Raw genomic sequence first — 20,389 nt, 5'->3', positions numbered from 1 at the left:
TCACAAAGTGTCCACAAGACAACGTCACCATATTTCACACCTCAGACCAGCCAGGGGTCCCTTGAGAGATGCATCCTCAGGTTAAAATCACCTCAGCTCTTGAGAGCTCAATTTTGTTCCATGGTCTATTCTGACCCATCTTGGCCCACCACCACCTCTACCTTCTGCCAAGCAAGAGGCAGGAGCATCATTACTCCCTCTTCCCTCTGCCCACCATAACTGGCAGACAGACAATGGCGAGCCACAAGCCCCAATGTTCTTAAACAGACAGATTCAACAACATCCAATAAGTGAATTCATTTTCCCAGAACTCATTCCCCTTTCCAACCAACATTTACACCTAAGCTTTAGGAACATGCCTTGTTCCAGGTGTGTGCGCATCCACATCCTTAAATTGGCCGACCCCCATTTGTATCCCGGCTGCCCCACCACCTGGAGCATGGTTACTCCCCAAAATGACATTGCATGAACCCTTTCAATACCTGTCTAAACCTACTACCATTTAACGACGCTTCCCCATACACTGTTATGGCCCCATCTGGATTTTTCAATCTTCATTTCAATTTAAATTCAACCCGATTTCCTCCAATTCCTCCCTACAGCATCACATGCACCTGTTACAGTGAATATATTTCCCCTGCCCCCTCCCCTTACTCAGGAGCCATCATTTTGATAAAATCATTTGAAAAATAGCTAATGGCAATCCATTCTGTTCAGATTGCGTGCTCCCAACAGAATACTGGATCCCAACCTCCAACCAAGCCACTGTTTCTCCGAAACAGTTCCAATTTTTTTCTTTTTCCCCCGTACACAAGTCAGTCCAAGCCAGCAACTGTACACAAAGATATCCCAGCACGCCGTGACCTTCACACCCCCACCAAGCTAGCATTCCCAAAAACAAACCCATGTTGTCTTTTTTTCCAGTCATACAAACCAAAGTACACTTTTGTTTGCACATGTACTTTAACCACGATTATATGAGACTCAACACCAGGACTGCTCCGTGGAGCAAGGCACCAGAGACAACTCCCCTCTCCACCTGGACTTACCCCAGGTAGAATTTGGCTACCTACAGAGAAAGTACTTGCACAACACATTTACAAACCAATTCGTCCCCTCGTTGTATTAGGGGACATCTCGAATGTTCCACCACAATTCACAGCAGGTGACCACCCACCTGCCCTTGAAGTCCTTCTCAGTCATCTTTCCCACGAAAATGTAATCGATTTGTCTGACGCACCACGTCTGTTCAGCAAATTTTTGAGACACCCAAGCATGTCATAACACATGGGCTGTCCAATTCTGATATCTCACGAAACCTTTTCTGAGGGTCAAATGTAACAGACAGACAGACCGGCAAATAGGCAGGGGCAAACCCCGAGGCCCCAGACACCATCACCACACACATACCCCGCATCACATAGGAGTATCAACATTTGTCATAGGAGTATCAGCTTGAAATATACACCCGCTCTGATCCTCCAGAGCTGAGGAAACCAGCCAACCTGAGCCGGACAGCAAATGCCATATGTCTTCGTCTCAAATCGAGGGCAAAATTTTCACAATGGCAAACAATTAATATATTGTCCACATTCATCTTGGTCACCCCAACCCATCCTGGCTCTCCCCAAGAGCTCCGTGTCCGGACAGACAGACAGATAAACAGACCGGGTGAAACCATAACCATCCATCCTTCCGATTGGACTCAGCACACATGCCGCCCGCTCACCAGTCATGTACACTCAGCACCCATAAATGGCACACGCCAGCATCACATGTCATTCTTACCTTTATTCAACGCATTCCGCAATCCCAAGTCAAATCCCAAAACAAATTAAAACAGACGTCATCTTAAAAAATACAACTTGCCTCTGCAAGAGGGGTCTCACTAAAATCCGAAATGGAGCGAAATGGACCTCAAAATAACCAATAACTTCCCCACAGCCTTCCTAGGGAGGCGTGCTCTATCATGCAGCACCCTTTACCTGGTGCACACCTTCCGCGCACACTCGTCGTTCGCACACTCCATTCCAGGTGTGCATTCCTTCTCACCTGCCACAACCAACTCGTACTCCGTGCCACTCTCAGCACCTTCCCTGTGTCTTTGCACCAATGCATCTCCAGGATGCATTACGCAACCCATCCACACATCATTCGCACGGTGTGAGCCACATCATATACCGACAGTTGAAACCTCGACCGTTTTCATCCCTCGGATGAGCGTTCGACCCACATTATCTTCTCCAATACTTTCCCCCATCCGCCTGTGGGGCAGCTTGTCTCGCATTATCTGCCCTGAGACCCATATGCATTTTCATAACTAAATCATACCACCATCGCTTGCCTGGAAAGCCGTTGTCCGGCGCATTGATCAACACAAATGTGCCGATGCATCGTCCAGCTGCCATTCCGCATCACATCCGTACCTCGGTCTTGTAACTGCCATTCTCTATTTCATCCGCTGTAGACAACCTCATTCACCTCATTCAGAGAGACCTCATCCACACTATACATCATTCATTGTATGGACAATGGACAAGAACAAGACTTCCTGTTGGCACCGGAAATTCATTATTGTCTTGAAATCCTACATTCAACCACGTCAATCGCCTCATTTAATATACTTTGCGTTACTATCAACGTTAATTCAGCATTCCTCTTATAAGTCCATTATCAAACAATGTATTCCTCATGATATTGCATGGCAGGATTCACAGGCGACCACTATACCGACATGGCGCATAGCACACCGCATGAAGCACCTTGCTGGCAAGGCATGAACGACTCACGTGTAGGAAAGTTGAAGTGGCCCACAATGCATTTGGGCACACATCCTCCAAGCAACCTCATAGCAGGGTTCTCCCCCGTACTCACGCATCTTCCTGTTCCATAATGCGCCTTTCTCTCCAGACGGCTCTCCCACACTCGTCCGTCTCAATCCCAACCGCACCTGTTCACAGGATTTTTGGGTCTCTCCCAATCTTCTGCTTATCTCGCCGGCCTCCATGCTAGCCGGGCTGCATCCCCATGCGGCAACTCCGCACGTTATTCTTTCCCTCATCTTCAGTTTTTCATAAAGGTGCAACCACCCGATGCGGCTGGTTGCATCATTTTCTTACCTGGCTCATTTTAATCCTTTATTCGCCTGACTCGGCCACCCGAATGCGTCGAATACACGCACTCCGTCTCCAGAACTCAAATCATTCTAGTTTACTTCAGATTGAGTATTACTCCGACATACCTTAATCTCCCTTAAGATATTTAATTAACGTGCACGGAACATTTTCCCGTCCATGCGCCCAGGCGGTCGCTCCCAGCGCACGGCAGCATGACCCCCATTTGCAAGAAGCAGCTCGTGATGCGTACAAGGCGCAAGGAAGCGCCCCGAGGCCATCCACCGAAAAATCCTGCCTTTTAATTTACCGCGCCGATATTTCCCTAATCCGGTCCTCCGCTAACTCGCTAACTCGCGCTAACTCGCGGTCAATGCTTGTATAGCGCTTCTAACTTGTCTAACTTATCCTGGCCATCCTCCTTGGGTCCCCTCCGTTAGTCCGCAGCCAATACTTTCTCTGGTTACTATCAACCCCATCAACTCCATCTTGTCTCGAGACTGCCCTGCCTGGGAAGTTCTTGGCTTTACCAAGAAGTCCCCCCTTTTTGCTAACTGACCCCCATTTCTTGGTTCATCAATAGACAACTTGTTACCCGAGCCAAATAGGCCTGTACTTACACACCAGATTCCAATTTGTTCGTGATCCAAGCACGGAACGACGAAATAGAAGACAGACAGCCTGGGTGAGTGAACGGAGCTCAATTTGGAAAGACCCCTCAGTATGAAAGCTCACGTTAATCGAATCAGTGCTGGCCAGCCTCTCCGCTGTCTCCACAGGGTCTGCCTCCCAAATATCGCTCAGAGTCGGATCCCACTTCTGACACCAAACTGAGGAGAATAGAACCATGTTCCACACCTTGAGTTCAAGAGATAACAAGATTTAATGATGAACCAATATCACAGCGCTGTGGAGGGTGTAAGAGTCATACCATTCACAATTGAACAGCATGGCCACATACACTCCTAGAAAATTGGCAACCCAGAGTTTCTTTATATACACAAAATTATACAAAAAATCTCCGCTGAAAAATGAGCACGGCAAAGGAAAACTGGCTCGACATTTCCCACCGAGACCCTATCTTCTTTGGCATGAGCACAAGAGCACCGTGACATTCTCAAAACTTATCTTCCATGCTGGCTTTTGGTCAAGGACAGACAGACGCGTTTTCACGAGGGGGTCTAACAGAGCAAGCAGTTTCACTATCTTTCTACATTCCTTGGCACAGTTGGAAAATATAGCATAGTTAAAAAGCAAGAGGGAACATAGTAAGCTTAATCCTTTTCACAAAGCAACCATTATTAAATGCAAACCACAATTACATAAGGCACAATAAAAGGCATGATCTCGACATATATATATATATATATATATATATATATATATATATATATATATATATATATATATATGTGTATATATATATAGATATATATATACGTATATATATATATATATATATATATATATATATATATATATATACTAGCAGAGGTACCCGGCTTTGCACGGGAGTGGGAGGAGGAGGGGAGGGGGAAGAGGAGGGGAGGGGAACGGGGGGGAGGGGGGAGGGGGAAGCGGGGGAGGAGGAGGGGAGGGGGAAGAGGAGGGGAGGGGAATGGGGGGGAGGGGGAAGGGGGGGAGGGGGGAGGGGAAGGGGGGAGGGAAGGGTGCGGGGGTGCCCAGGGGAAGAAGGGCCCCTCCCCTCCCCCCTCCCCCCCTTTCCCCTCCCCCCTCCCCTCCCCCTTCCCCCTCCCCCTCCCCCTTCCCCCTCCCCCTCCCCCCTCCCATCCCCTTCCCCCTCGTTCCCCTCCCCTTCTCTTCCCCCTCCCCTCCTCCTCCCCCTTCACACCAGGGGGGTTGACTCAGCCTGTCATCCCACCGAGGTCGGAAGTCGGAACTCATTGTCAAATAAATGTAGCCTGTATGTTTCACTCTTTGTCACATGCCGTTGGTCCCATGTCAATCGGATGAAGTTGAAAAAGTAACGTTACGAAGGTTCTCTGGGACGTACTGATTCCGAATAATGAAGTTGAAAAATTAACGTTCCGAAATACGCTAATTACGCTAACAGAAGCGCTGGAGGGAGCACTGCGCTCCCTCCCTTAGATTCCCTCCCTCTTCTGCTAGCGCTAATTACGCGTAACACACTAATTTTAAAACCCGAAGTTTTTTTAATTTTAAGGTGTGCTGTAGTCAGAAGCGCTAGAAGCGCTGCGCTCCCTCCCTTCGAATCCCTCTCTCTTCTGCTAGTGCTAATAATACGCTAATTTTAAAACCCGAAATTTTTTAAATGTTTATGTCTCCGTGACATTCCTGGGACCATCCCGAGTCGAACAGTACTTTCCGCTCGCAAATCCGTCCACGGGTTCTCGAGATCTTAGAGATCGTAGATAGATCAGGATACAGACACAGAGGCCAACTCTACTTTATATATATAGATATATATATATATATATATATATATATATATATATATATATATATATATATATATATATATATATATATATATGTTCTCCCCACTGTATATATATATATATAGATATATATATATATATATATAAAGCTCAGTTGACTTTTTGCTCCACCAAATAACAGTGAAACGGAGTTGAGTAAAAGGGTGAAAATTCTACAGATGCTGTGATAAATAACTACCTCTGTCGGTTTGAATGTTTGAAAGAGAATTGACGTCTGGATCAATTTTGAATATATATTGTTATGTCAGGTGGGGTAGTGATATGTAGAGCCAGTTAGATCTGTGTAGGTAACATGCTTCGTCTGTCGCGGTAAGGAATCTACCCTGTAATAAGTTTCATTTGTAGGCGTTTTGTCGGGTAAGAGTATACTTGTGAGCATACCAGGATGTTCGAGTGATAAGTTACGTAGGGATTAAAGAGTAGCGCCCCTGTATGTCTCACCTGGTCAGCCAAACCTTTGTCCCTTTTGGCACCTCAACCACTTAGACACTTCGGTAGGATCTTTATTGCAACACTAAATAACTCCCTTCCCTGACATGACATTGAAAGACGAACAGGCAAAAGGAAGCCAGGCCAGGACACCGCTGATGATGGCCGCCGCCGCTACACCCCCGGCGGCCTAGGAACATCGAGTAGCACGAAGTATTACCATGCTACGGGCCTGTGATTGGTCAGCGCGCTAGGCGTGAACCTCCAGCCAACGAGTGCGGGAGGCGCGAAGCTGGGAGGTTCGGTGGAATTCGCTGGTTGGTAGCGTGCCAAGGCTGATGTCACCGGCCAGGTTATATTAGCGCATGCCGAAGGACAGGAGAAAAAGAAGTTGGATTTGCGCTTGGCTTGGAGCAGCAGCAAAGTTGGATACGCAGTTGGTCTGGAGAGTCTCTCGCGGTTCGTGCTCTTGTTTTGCTCTCCAGGTGCTTGGACATTTTCTCTGCTCTTCTTCATCTTGCGCAGCCCGAGTTGAGTTGAGTGATAGCCCGAGTGGAGTTCGCTTGCTTCGGGAGAGCTGACTGGGACGTGGCAGGCCGATTGTGTGTGAAGATCGACCTCGCTTGGAGCCGCTAGCCTGCGTTGGACGCGCGGTGCTTTTCCTGCTGTGGGACCTCGTATGCGAATGGAGTGGGCGTTGGCTCGGGCCTTCGCGTTGCTGTGGTGCTGGAGCGAGGGGCCTCGTGGTGCGTGGCGGAGCTTGGGGACGTAAGACGACAGACAGATAAGCTCACACCACATTTCACAATTACATGACGTGTTATTTTCCTTAATTCACATTCCCTCGTCTCGTTTCTGAAATTTGTCATGTGGGGACGTCCCGATTAGGATATTTATTACCGGCGCGTGCTTTTCCCTGTCCCGATTTTCTTTGCAATAAACCCTTGTATTATTTTCTGTATATATTCCTGAACGCAGTTTCCATGTGATTGATTCAATAGGTAAGGCTGCAGGGCTCTCGCCGCCCCCCTTCTATTCATCCCGCGCACTTTGGTGTAGCTGTTGGTTTTTGGAATCCGCCATTGAGTTTTCGCCTCGGGGGCTAAGGCCTTCACGATCGGCTTCTGTGACCGTCTGATCTTAATCAAAGACGGCCGCACGACAATATATATAAACGCAAGTTGTCTGTGTATGTCCAGGTTTTGTGTGTCCGCGTTTTATTCAGAGATGGCTGAACGGATCTTCATCAAACTTTCAGAGGTTCGTCAGTGAGTGAGTGCCTGGGAGTGTTGTAGGCAAAAAACAAACAAACTAAAAAATTGAAAAAAAAACTTCGTTTTTTTGCGGTTAAAAAAATATAAAAAATAATCGCTCGATAGTGCCGAAGCCTTTTTAAATTAATGACAGTTATATACAAGTACACATTCGCATAAATACAATCAACAGTATCCATCTACAAAATATCCATCTCCTATAGTGCCTTTTTTCTACATTCCCTAAACTCTCCTGCACTCCATCCTCCATCCAGCGTCCTTAAACGTATTTTTAACTCGAAGGTCACAAGAAACTCATTTTGCAATAAATGTTCGTTTCCCATAAATCGTACACTTTCAAAAATCCAATCTCACCCCTCCCCTCCAAATCTTCCCCATTACCCCTCCCCTCCAAATCTTCCCCATCACCCCTGCCCTCCAAATCTTCCCCATCACCCATCCCTTTCAAATCTCCCCCCTTGCCCCCTCCCTCCTAAACTACCCCCTCACCCCTCCCCGCCAAGACGCCCCCTCGCCCCTCCCCTCCTAGACTCCTGCCTCACCCCTCCCCTCCAAATCTCCCCCATATCCCATCCCTTTCAAATCCCTCCCCTTGTCCCTTCCCTCCCAAACTCCCCCCTCACCCCTCCCCTTCAAATCTCCCCACCCTCATTGCTTCTCAATTTCCCCCCTCTCACTCCCCCTCCTCAAAGCGTCCTCCCCGCTTCTTCCCCCTTCAAACTCTCACCTCCATCTCCCCCAACCTTCTGCCTCGCTCTCCCCCCTCCTCAAATAACACCTCATTGTGGCTCACCCAATCACCATCAAACCTTTTGTCCGCCCCATCCTTCCCTTTCTCCGAGCTATTCTGAAATCTCTGACACACCTTCAACAGCTCTCCCTATCTCTTCCACCTCTTCCACATCTTACCCTACCCCTCCTCCCCCCTGTTCTGTATCTGATGCTCCCCCTTCCTCTTCATTAACGGTATGGACCTCAAACATCCGGGGCCTTCGTTCAAACTTAACTGATCTCTCCATACAGGTTGCTTCTGTCAAACCAGACGTGATCTGCTTAACAGAAACTTTCCTCCTTTATGATGTCTCTGATTCCATAGTATCTCTCCCGGGCTACTCCCTCCTCCGGTATGATAGACCTGAGCCTCGTCCTGGAGGCGGGGTTGCTATCTTTATCAAAAACTCTCTTCCTCACTCGCCCTGCACTGCACTCTCTCCACCTCACCCCCAGGAATACCTCTGGCTACGGCTTCCCCTTCGCTCCCACCTCTTGTTCATATGTGTGTTGTACCGTCCACCAAACAGTGATGACTCCATCTACATCTCGCTGTCTGATGATATGGACCAACTTCTATCTACTCATCCCAACTCTCTCTTCCTCATATGTGGTGATTTCAATTGTCACCATGCCAGTTGGCTGGGTGTGGGTACCTCTCTCACCAGCCATGGCTCTTCAGCAAAGGACTTCTGCGACTCACTGGGACTGACACAATCTGTCAATTTCCCGACCCGGATCTCAGTCAACGGAACATCTTCTCTTCTGGACTTGGTTATGACTAACTTCCCTGAAAATGTCTGCTGCTCTTCTTCTGCTCCGATCGGATCATCTGATCATGTCCTTGTTAAAGTGGACATCTCTCTGACCATCCTCAGGGAGCCTGCCCAGCGTCGACGAGTCTAGCATTTCACTCAGGCCAACTGGCACGGTCTTCAAGCAGCCATCAATCATCTGGACTGGTCTCCCATCTCTACCACCTCTGACATCAACTCATCCTGGGAATTCTTCCAAAGTAAATTGCTCTCTCTCATGCACAGATTTATACCATCTCGTCTTCAGTTGTCATACCCTTCCTCCCGTCCATGGTACACGGAATCTTGTGGTGAGGCTGTTGCCCAGAAACAACTTGCCTTCGTCTCCTGGAAAGCAAATCCAACGGAAGGAAATCTCATTTCCTTTCACAAAGCCCGAAACAAGTGTGTGTCCACCCTCAGGAGAGCCAGGAAACAATATCTCTCCATTCTCAAGACCGAACTCTCTTATCTGTCTCCCTCTTCCAAATCCTGGTGGCGTCTGGTCAAATCCGTTTCTGGTGTTTGTTCCCCCTCCATCCCCTCCCTTACCTCAAACGGCTACACAGCTGACTCCGCACGTGAAAAAGCTGAATGCCTCAACTCTGTGTTTGCCTCTAAATCTTGTGTCCCAAACCCATCCCTCTCTGTACCCACCATACCCAGTCGTACCCTGCTGCTCCTGGACTCCGTGTCCTTTCCTCCTGACAAGGTGGAAAAGTTTCTGTCAACCCTCGACTCTGATTCTGCAACTGGACCCGACGGCATCAGCCCACGGGTCCTAAAATCCTGCTCTGCCGCTCTATCTCACCCTCTCTCTGTTCTCTTCACCCTCTCTTTTGCTCAAGGTCAACTGCCATCTGCTTGGAAATCAGCCAACATCACCGCTTTGCACAAAAAAGGTGCAAAAACAGATCCTAGCAACTACAGACCAATCAGCCTTCTCCCAATTATCAGCAAAGTCATGGAATCCATCATTGCTTCGGATATGAAATCTTTCCTCTTCTCCAATGGCTTGATCTCTGATCATCAATTTGGTTTCAGACCAAGTCACTCTACTCTGGACATGCTGCTTCTGCTGTCTCAACAATGGATGGAGGTCCTCAATGCCAAACAGGAAATTAGAGCTGTCTCCCTCGACATATCACGTGCCTTCGACACGGTCTGGCACCCCGCTCTGCTCACCAAACTCTCCTCCTTTGGTATCCATGGAAATCTCCATGCATGGCTGGCGGACTTCCTCTCTAGTCGTCGTCAACGTGTGGCCCTGAATGGGTTTCTCTCATCTCCTCTTCCTGTTCAGGCTGGAGTTCCCCAAGGCAGTGTTCTGGGCCCCGTGCTTTTTCTGGTCTTCATCAATGATCTCTCTGACTCTCTCGAAAATCCTCTCTATCTCTTTGCTGATGACTCCACTCTCTGCCGCTCCATTCCTCTTCCCTCAGATCGGCAGTCTGCTGCCTCCTCACTCTCTGAAGACCTGGACAAAATCACAGACTGGTCAAACAAGTGGGACATGTCTTTCAATCCTGACAAATCTCACACTCTTACTATGTCTCTCCGAAAAGATCGACTGGACAACCCTCCCATCTACTTTCTCAACAATCCTCTCAAAGAAGTTCTGTCGCTCAAGATTTTGGGTCTCACTATCTGCCATGATCTTTCTTGGGAAAACCACATTTCCAAGCTGGCCTCCAAAGCCAGTCGCCGACTGGGCATCCTCCGTCGTGCGAAGTCCTTCCTCGGCACACCTGAGCTCCTCACCACATACAAGGCTTTCATCCGCAGCTCAATGGAATACTATTCTCCCCTATGGGCCGGTGCTCCTGCCTCACACCTAGCTCGGCTTCACGCTGTTGAAACCAAAGCTTTCAGAATTATTGGAATCTCCCGCGATGAAGCTATCTCTGAGGGCCTTTCACTCACTCACCGCAGGCAGGTAGGTGGTCTTTCAGTCTTCTACCGACTCCTCTCCGGCCTTGCACCCCCAGCTCTCTCTGTGCTCTGTCCCCCAAATATTCCTACAGGTCGCACAAGATCTGCCAGCAACCCTCTGATGGTTAAACTGCCGAAATCTCGGCTCTCTGCTCACCTTCACTCTTTCATTCCTCTTTTCTCCCGCCTCTGGAACAAACTCCCTCACTCCCTTCAATCCCACTCCTCCCTCCAGGTCTTTAAAACAGCTGTTCACCACCATCTCTTATCTTCCCCCATCCAAAACCTTGATCTTTTCTACCCCCACTAATTCACCCCAGATCCACCTTGTTTGAAATTCCAACTTCTTTCCTGGAAGTCCTGGCAGTGTCCATATGTTTTATACCTCTCCCACCGCCCCCTTCCCATGCCCCACCCCCCAAAGCCCTCGCCCTCTCTCAGATCTCTCGATGTCTCCATGTCTCTCGGTCCCTGCTCTCAAATGTTGTGTTTGTGTCCTTCCCCCTCTCTCCCCATCTTGTCTACCGCTCCCGATGTTATATGTTTTATGTGTCGGTTTGTCTTTCTGTGTGATTAATGTTCGCTCTTTCACGAGCCTCGATCTTGTATACAAAAAAACCCAAAAAAAAACAGTAGGTAAGGCTCAGAGTTACAAAGGACTCGGTGTCTGATATTCAAGAACTACAGAGCAGCCAGGAGGAGGCAGACACCCGGCTACTCCTACATGCCGAGCACTGCGGCAGGTCTGGTCTGACAGCTGCTGTCATCGTGTCACCAGACACTGATGTCTTCATCTTGGCAATGGCCTTCACACCAAAGTTAAAATGTCCAGTATACTTCAAATTGGGATCCAAGACGCGCACTGAATACATAGAGATTAAGAAAGCTGCAGATGCCCTTGGTCTTGAAAAATGTGCCTGCCTCCTGGGTCTCCATTCATTCACGGGTTGCGACACCGTGAGCAGCTTTGCTGGCCGGGGCAAAGTTTCAGCTCTTCGGCTTCTAAGCCACGAGGAACACATGACCACCCTGCAGTCATTAGGCCAATCATGGGACCAATCAAATGAATCAATCCAGCGACTAGAGGCACTGACCTGTTCCCTCTACTGCGCCAGGACAGCCATCAACAGCGTGAATGAGTTGCGTTTCAACATCTTTTGTGTGAACAAAGGCGAGGCCGAGTCTTGGCAACTCCCCCCTGCGCATCTTCCTTGCTCAATCACTGTAAGAGGGCCAACTACCAATGTGCAATCTGGAAGAGAAGTTTGGACAGGAATCCAGATATTCCGTCTCCGTGTGGCCATGGATGGAGGGTAGATGACGGACAGTTGGTGATTGACTGGGGTGACGCACCACCTACCCCTGAGGCTGTCATGGAGTTGATCGCCTGCAACGGTCCAAGGCAGTGCTTGGAGGAGAGCTGTTCCTGCCTCCAGAACAGGATGAGGTGCACATACCTATGCAAGTTGCAGACTTGTAGCAACATGCAAGAGGAGGAGGAGGAGGTGGAACATGGCAAGGTTGAATTTGAAGGCTCATCCGATGATGACAACAGTGACTGACGAAGATTGAGATGCAACTCAGACATGGATACTGGGGCCCCTTTAATGGGCACACTATGGTAATGTAGGAGGATGTGATGCTTGGTAGTGCAAGGGGTCAACACTGATGAAACAATTAATAAATGTATTGATTAGTTATTGATCTCTCTGGGGGAGATACATGTAGTTGTATGTCATGCTCTTCAGGACACTTCATTCTCTTTGAACCAGTAGAATTAGGCTGGGAATTGAGGCTTAAATAGGCCTACCAAATCCATAAAGAGGAATTCCTAGCAGGTATCAATATTTTGATATGTTGTTAAGGGATGATTTATCGTGTTTCATGAGGTATTCTGTCAGATGGACGTAAAAAATGCATACCTGAGGTTCAACGGTGAATGACCTTGACCTTGACTACAGGTGACTTTCAAATGCCTAACAGCCCTACACTAAATAAGAGCACATTTTCACATGATATTTGACATTTGTATTAAAAATGTTGTTTGAAAGATTTTTTATTAACACCAACACATTGGTATCTTCCATTTTTGCGTGTTTTTCAGGCTACAAATGGCCGTTTTCAAAGATGTGTCAAATTCCGTTCTGTACCATGGCTCAGATACAAATAAAATCCACACTTTCAGGCATAAAATGGACTTGGACACTTAACTTCTATTTCAGCCCATTTCGGCTGAGAAATTCCCATTGGTAGTGTAATTGTGGTGATTTTCTGGACGGATGGCGAGATTTTAAGCAGGGGTCAAATTTCGTGACCTTTTGACCTCTAGTGACCTACTTCATTCGCATATTGGCAAATAATAGATATAGTTATGTAGAACATAAAATTTTCAACATTTTGATTGGTTATTTGTAGCAATTGGACCATTAGTTCAAACGATATCGCAATTTATATTTCCCCTACCCCATAATTTTGGGTCCCGGATCAGGCCCAGTCCTCTATCTTTAAGCGGTGATTACTAGCACTAAGCTACTGTTCCAAGCTTGGCTTCCAAGTTTTTTTTCATCTATGGGTATATGCCTTTCAAGAAAACACAGTGAGATTTTGCCACCCCAGGTAACTTGATTAGTGATTCTTTGAAAGTATACTGTACCAGTTGCTCCTTCAATTTTCCCTGCTCTCATGGCATCCTCAAAACAAGTCTTTGATCAGAGGTTCGTCTGTAGGTTGCCACATGGCCTCACCTTTACCTGCATGCCCAGAAAATCGCTGACTCGCAACCTTATCTGGGGTCTATTTGCTGCATGGGAATTGTAACAAATTTTAGCAACACAGCTGAACCATGGTGTGTTGTACTTTTGTGTTTTTAAATTGCTTCACTATAATCTCATGCCATCCTGTGCCCTCCAGGTGAGTGTGTACCTGCAGAACTGGTCTTATGTTCTTGCCTACGTCAGGAGGGCTGAAACAACTCGGGAGACAGCAGAGGTGTGTTTGTGTTTCATTTTAAGGACGCTATTACAACAAACTTGCAATACCCGTGTTTGTTCTGACTTTTGCTCTGTTCACTCATGTGACCACAGTGTACAGACAGAGACAGCCAACAGGTGGCAGTTGTTACACGACTCAAGTGTGCCGCAGGTATCTGCACACCATTTTGTTTACCGCTGTTTGCTTCTTGTGCACACTGGTGTACACCTTGCATTAAGGCAATCCCACAGTTATCTGTCGTGGCAGTGCAAGGGAAACTAGCCTCTGATGTGTGTCTGCAGGTCTCGCTGAACTTGCCACAAAGAAGTACAAACAAGCGGCAGAGTCCTTCCTCCAGTCTTCTTTTGATCACTGTGACTTTCCTGAGGCATGAACTTTGTGAATTGCTTAAAAGGCGAAGGAGTTTATTTTTGGTGCCCGATTTATTATTTATTACAAGTGGTTTATCAATCACATTGGTGCTGATGTAGATTCTTCGATCCATTGACAGATGGTGTCCCCAAACAATGTGGCTGTGTATGGTGTATTGTGTGCACTCGCTACGTTTGATCGGCAAGAACTACGGAGGAATATCATCAGCAGTAGGTAAGGCTCATTGCAGTTCCCAAAGTTGTCCAGCGCCATTTGTTGAGTGCGGAATTGTATTGTTGATATCAATAAATCGATGTTTTTAAGACGTCTAAACAATGCATTTCAAGCGTTTTTTGAAAAGCGCCGAACAATGGCACTTGATCCTGAATTTAACTATTAATTAACTATATATCAAATATTGACCCTCATCTACTCACCGTGATAGTTGGTGAGGTCGACGTGTCTCCCACTGTCCATGGAAGAAACCTTGTGCAGTTACTGATTGTCATCTAACCATGAAAGAACAAATTAAGAATGTTTGCCACTCCGCTACTGCAACAATTAGATGCATTGGACAGATTTGGAACCATCTTAAGAAGAAAGATACACTCGTTTGTTCCCAGTTAATTAGATGGCTGTAACAGCCTGCTTTATTGTCTGCTAGTTCAATTGATGGGACATGATTTAAAAAGAAACATCTTTCTAGGTAAGGTTCCCCAGTTAACAGTGCATGTCAGAGCAAAACCTTTACCATGAAGTCCAAGGAACTGCTTGTAGAACTCCGAGATGAAGTATTGAGGAGGCATAGATCTGGGGAAGGGTATTAAGCAATTTCTAACGTGTTGAAAGTTCACAAGAGCGCAGTGAGCTCCATCATTAGGAAATGGAAAGAATATTGAACTACCCAGACTCTTACTGGGGCTGGCCGACCGACCAAACTGAGCAACCGAGAAAGAAGAACCTTCACTTGGTCAGGGAGGTGATCAAGAACCCAATGACCACTCTGACAGAACTACAGCGTTCCTTAGCTGAGATGGGAGAACCTGCTGGAAGGACAACACTCTCTGCAGAATTTCCCAAATCTAGGCTCTATGGGAAAGTGCTCAGACTGAAGCCACTCATGAGAACATGCACATGACAGCATGCCTGGAGTTTGTGAAAAAGGCACGTGAAAGACTCAGAGCTTTGAACTTTGACTCAGAGCGTGAAAGACACTTTGTCATTATTTTTGTATTTTGGGATATTTTGCATCTATTGGTGACAAAAAATTTAATTTAATCCATTTTAAATTCAGGCTATAACACAACAAAATGTGAACTAGAGCAATGGGACTGTGTCTCAAATATGCCTCCGCAAAATTCCCACAACGGGTCGATGCCCTTGTTCACTGTCCTAAAAATAAACAAGTTTGATTTAAATCCCTTCAGCTGTTTTCAAGTATCACATTTTCACCAGCCATGACAGGTTTCACATTGATCGGTGAAGCGGTTTCAGAAAAGGGATTTTTTAAACTATCGGCTTTAAAGCTAATATGGCTGCCACACCACGTGACATATGACCTGAAAGAATGTACACTCTGCATATGTATGGGTATGGGATCACCTTTGTGAAGTTTCGTGTTGATCGGTTAGGTTCATTTTTCTATCCAAGATGGCTGCCAAACCGCGTGACCTACAACATCATCATTTTCAAACTATATGCAACAGTGCTGTTAGATGATATTTGTAAAATTTCGCATTGATAGGGTAAGCGGTTTCAGAGATATAATTATTTATTATTTTCCTTCAATCCAATATGGCTGCCACACCATGTGACCAATGATGTTTTCGTGATCATCTTTTAATCGCCATGCCTAGTCAATGACACACATATAAAGTTTCGAGCCAATTGATTTGGTGGTTTGGGAGAAGATGTTTTTTGAGGTTTTAGGTTAAAACCAATATGGCTGCCAAACGTGTCATAAATATAATATTTCAATACAATTGGGTCATAGATCATGTGCATGCAGTTGCAGATTTTTAGGATAAGGAATTCGATTAAAACATTTTGGCTGCTTTTCCACTTCACCTATGATGTCATTATTATCATGCTTTTATTCCCCATTGGGAGTACTTGACAATGTGCCAAGTTTCAAATTTTCCCATTCAGCAGTTTCCGAGAAATATTTTTTTAATTATTTGCGTTTAATCCAAGATGGCTGCCATACCACATGACATATGACGTCACAATTATCATAAAAACATTTTGCATGGGTGTCTCTCCTACCCTGAAAGTTTAGTCTCAATTGGACATGTGGTTGCTGAGAAAAACGAGGTTTAGCATGTAAGGAGGGACAACCCGGAAACATAATGTCTCCAGCCACCTTTGGGGGCGGAGGCATAAAAAGTCAAGGAGTGTGAAAAAGTTTCTAATGAAACTGTATCTGTGTAATATTCATGAACATTGAACTCGTCCATTTGCACATTGTAATGATAAACAAGTCAGGAGACGACGATGGTTCACGAGCGAGCGGTATTCAATGACAAAGGACGGACTATAACCGAAACAGGCCCGGGCAGGTCAGTCCCGGAAATGTCAAAACGAAGGTTACTGATCTTGAAATGAGATAGAAAATAATGTATAATCAGTTATGAGGTTAGTTAGCTACACAATACCGAAAATTCGGTTCGATTCCGACAACTTTGAAAATTTGACCTTTGTGACCTTCAAAGGTCGAAGATTGTGAAATTTGTTGGAAAACTTGTATTTCATGATGTATGTGATAATATAAGATCATGTACGACATTTCACCCTATCAGGAAACGAACAATGTAATAAAACCATCAAAAATCGACTTTTCTAAATTCCATGACCTTGTGACGACAATGAAAAATCGAGCTCCGTGGGGCTAGACACATGACATTGGCCTAACCACATGACATTGGCCTAACCAAATACCGAAACCCCTGTCAGATTCCACCAAACCCCTCGGAGAAAATGTAGCTTAAACTCGATTACCCCCTAAAAAGACATCTTTTTCGGGCGTGGCTCCACCCCCAATGGGCGCAATACGCCCACTCCAGGCAGGGGACAACTAGATCATGATATCGACCTCCCACCCAAGTTTCATCAAGATCGGATGATATCATCGGGTAGTTATTTTGCGGACAGACAGACACACAGACAGACACACACCCATGACGAATATAGTGGTCACTGTTTGATAACTCGTGAACCAATAAGAAGATTCAACACCCTTAAATTACAAAACACATGGTATTGTGGGAAAAATAATGGATTGATAACGATATTGATTGCTACAGTGGTGAGAAAAAGTTTGTGAACCCTCTATAATTTTCTGTATTTCTGCATAAATTTGACCTAAAATGTGATCAGGTCTTCATCTATGTTCCAATAATATATAAAGAGAGCTTGATTAAACTAATAGCACACAAAAAATCTACTTTACACTTATTTATTGAGCAAAATAATCCAACATTAAATGTCTTTGTTGGAAAAAGTATGTGAAGTTTTACATTCAGTAACTGATGGCACCTCCGAAAACTGCAATAACTTCTAAGAAACGTTTCCTGTATAGTCCATGGGCCAGACCCCAGAAATTCATGGATTGGTACCACCTGGGGTGGCAAAATTTCAGCATGTTTTCTTGAAAGGCATATACCCATAGATGAAAAAAAACTTCGAAGCCAAGCTTGGAACAGTAGCTTAGTGCTAGTAATCACCTCTTAAAGATGGAGGACAGGGCCTGATCCGGGACCCGAAATTATGGGGTAGGAGAAATATAAATTGCGATATCGTTTGAACTAATGGTCCAATTGCTACAAATAACCACTCAGCCTTGGCTCCTCAATCCCTATGGTCCTGTCTTTTCACTTCTCCTCATTCAGGGGATGCTGCATGAAGGGCAGTGGTCCGAATACCCTGGGCTGTGCAATCATGCCATTTATTCTGTGGGACGTCCCTCCTCCACTCAGTGTCTCTTCCCGTCTATCAATGTTGTCATACGCCAATGTCACCTGAACATTGGGCTTGATACCTCTTGGTATGGCAACACTTCCCTCGTTCACGGACATCTTGTGAAGACAGAGAGCCTTGTCAATCTCTTCAAGCTTTGAGTAAGAAACACCATGACCACTTCGGTTCAGGAAACGAATGATCTCAACACAACCGGTTAGGGATTTGACAGCATAAGGCAACAGGATGTGTTTGGGAGGTTTTACCTTTGCAGAGGTTATGCCAGAGACGAGGTCTTGCCCAATGGATCCAATAAGCCTTTGGATTCGGGAGCTGAGGAGTCAGATTCGCCTGCCATGAGCATTCTCAAGAATGTTTTCAAAGAGCAAGGAATGAAGGCTGCTCCATCCTTCAACTCCTCTGGTACTGGAGGCCAGGGCATTTGAACATCATGCCGCTTGACATCATTTCTCAGGATAGTGGACACATTTATCCTCATCATACTTACCTTGGAGGTGTTCTGCTTGGTAGCTAGGAGTTCTTCTTCTGGTTTTCTTTTACCAGCTGGGACAGTGAAAGGTTGGCAGGATAGACCAGCAATTTGCCCATCTCATCTGGTATCATATGTATACTGTCCCCAAACTCCCCCTTGATCTTTCTATGGATGTGCTTTTTAGTGAACGTTTTAACCTCACCTAGGCCTACACCAGATTCTACAAACAAATCAAGCAGGTATTTGCATAACTCAGTCATTCTTATCACTTGAGGCTTCTCAAATATAACATCCCTAATGAACCTGAACAGTCCACTATAACAATGTTCTTTAGTCTTAGCATACTCCTCGTCTGGGTCTGGGTGGAATGCCACCGGATCACCACTAGTTTCAGAGTTGGTCTTGGAGCTTGTCTGTTTGTTATACCTACCTTAGCAAGACCGGTGGTAGTGGCCCTCAGGTGCAACTGGGTCTCGGGACGTAATCGCCATCATTCTTGGATCACTTTGGTCCACTGCTGCCTGCCTAACTGTCTGATCTGAACGTAGATCGACGCATTGGACCAAGGGCTCTTTTGTTTTTCTGCTTGTGAGATACTTGCTGCTTTTCAGGCAGAAGATGCAGACTGGTTCATACACGCGTGATGATGACGAGGTTAGACCTGCTGATGACTTTCTCCGGTTCAGTTCTTTCCGTCCCGGCTCATCCGGCTTCTCTGCGGATGCCGCTTTTTCAATAGCATCCAGGTCACGTTTCTTAACGAATTGATTCCTGCATCCCCTGTGATACAGGACTTGTGGCCGTTCCCACGGATGTGACTGTCTGTGACTTTCAGAAGCCGTTCCCACGATGCACGATCTTGGGGCGAATTCAGCTCGAGGTCTGTGTCCTCGCACTCAAAGATGCAGGAGGAACGGGTCAACTTGCGTGGCAGTAAGGGTACTCGGTCTAGATCTCCAGTGCCCTCCATTATTGCCTGAAAGTGAAAAAAAAATGCTAATTAAATATCAGCATATTTACATCATTCATTTAGGATGTTTTTTGGGCTAAAAATGGCCGTTTTCAAAGATGTGTCAAATTCCGTTATGTACCATGGCTCAGATAGAAATAAAATCCACACTTTTAGGCATAAAATGGATTTGGACACTTATTAACTTCTATTTGAGCCCATTTTGGCTGAGAAATTCCCATTGGTAGGGTAACTGTGGTGATATTTTGGACGGATGGCCAGATTTTAAGCATGGGTCAAATTTCGTGACCTTTTGACCTCTAGTGACCTACTTAATCAGCATATTGGCAAATAATAGATATAGTTATATAGAACATAAAATTTCCAACATTTTGAGTCGTTATTTGTAGCAATTGGACCATTAGTTCAAACGATATCGCAATTGAAATTTCCCCTACCCCATAATTTCGGGTCCAGGATCAGGCCGAGTCCTCCATCTTTAAGAGGTGATTACTAGCACTAAGCTACCGTTCCAAGCTTGGCTTCCAGGTTTTTTTTCATCTATGGGTATATATATGCCTTTCAAGAAATCATGGTGAAATTTTGCTACCTCAGGTGGTACCAATCCATGAAATTCTGGGGTCTGGCCCATGGACTAGTCCATTAGCCAGACCAGATAATGGTACCACCTGCGGTGGCAAAATCTCACTGTGTTTTCTTGAAAGGCATATACACATAGATGAAAAAAAACTTGGAAGCCAAGCTTAGTGCTAGTACGGTAGCTTAGTGTTACCTCTTAAAGATAGAGGACTGGTTCCGATCCGGGACTCGAAATTATGGGGTAGGGGAAATATAAAT

General features: G+C 45.9%; 1 protein-coding gene across 2 annotated transcripts in view; it reads left to right on the top strand.

The window, feature by feature from the left end:
• Nucleotides 1–20,389, top strand: part of LOC137424550 (COP9 signalosome complex subunit 1-like) — a 146,530-nt gene that overhangs the window by 120,711 nt on the left and 5,430 nt on the right. For both annotated transcript variants that reach the window (XM_068112124.2, XM_078775574.1), the window contains exons 6-9: nt 13,704–13,781; nt 13,877–13,934; nt 14,066–14,151; nt 14,275–14,369. In XM_068112124.2, the coding sequence (XP_067968225.2) occupies nt 13,704–13,781; nt 13,877–13,934; nt 14,066–14,151; nt 14,275–14,369 (317 nt within the window). The remainder of the gene's footprint in view (nt 1–13,703; nt 13,782–13,876; nt 13,935–14,065; nt 14,152–14,274; nt 14,370–20,389) is intronic.

This window comes from Myxine glutinosa, chromosome 4 (assembly GCF_964187855.1).
Source record: "Myxine glutinosa chromosome 4, kmMyxGlut1.1, whole genome shotgun sequence".
NCBI classification, from domain to species: Eukaryota; Metazoa; Chordata; class Myxini; order Myxiniformes; family Myxinidae; genus Myxine; species Myxine glutinosa.
This window is presented reverse-complemented; position numbering and strand designations above follow the sequence as displayed.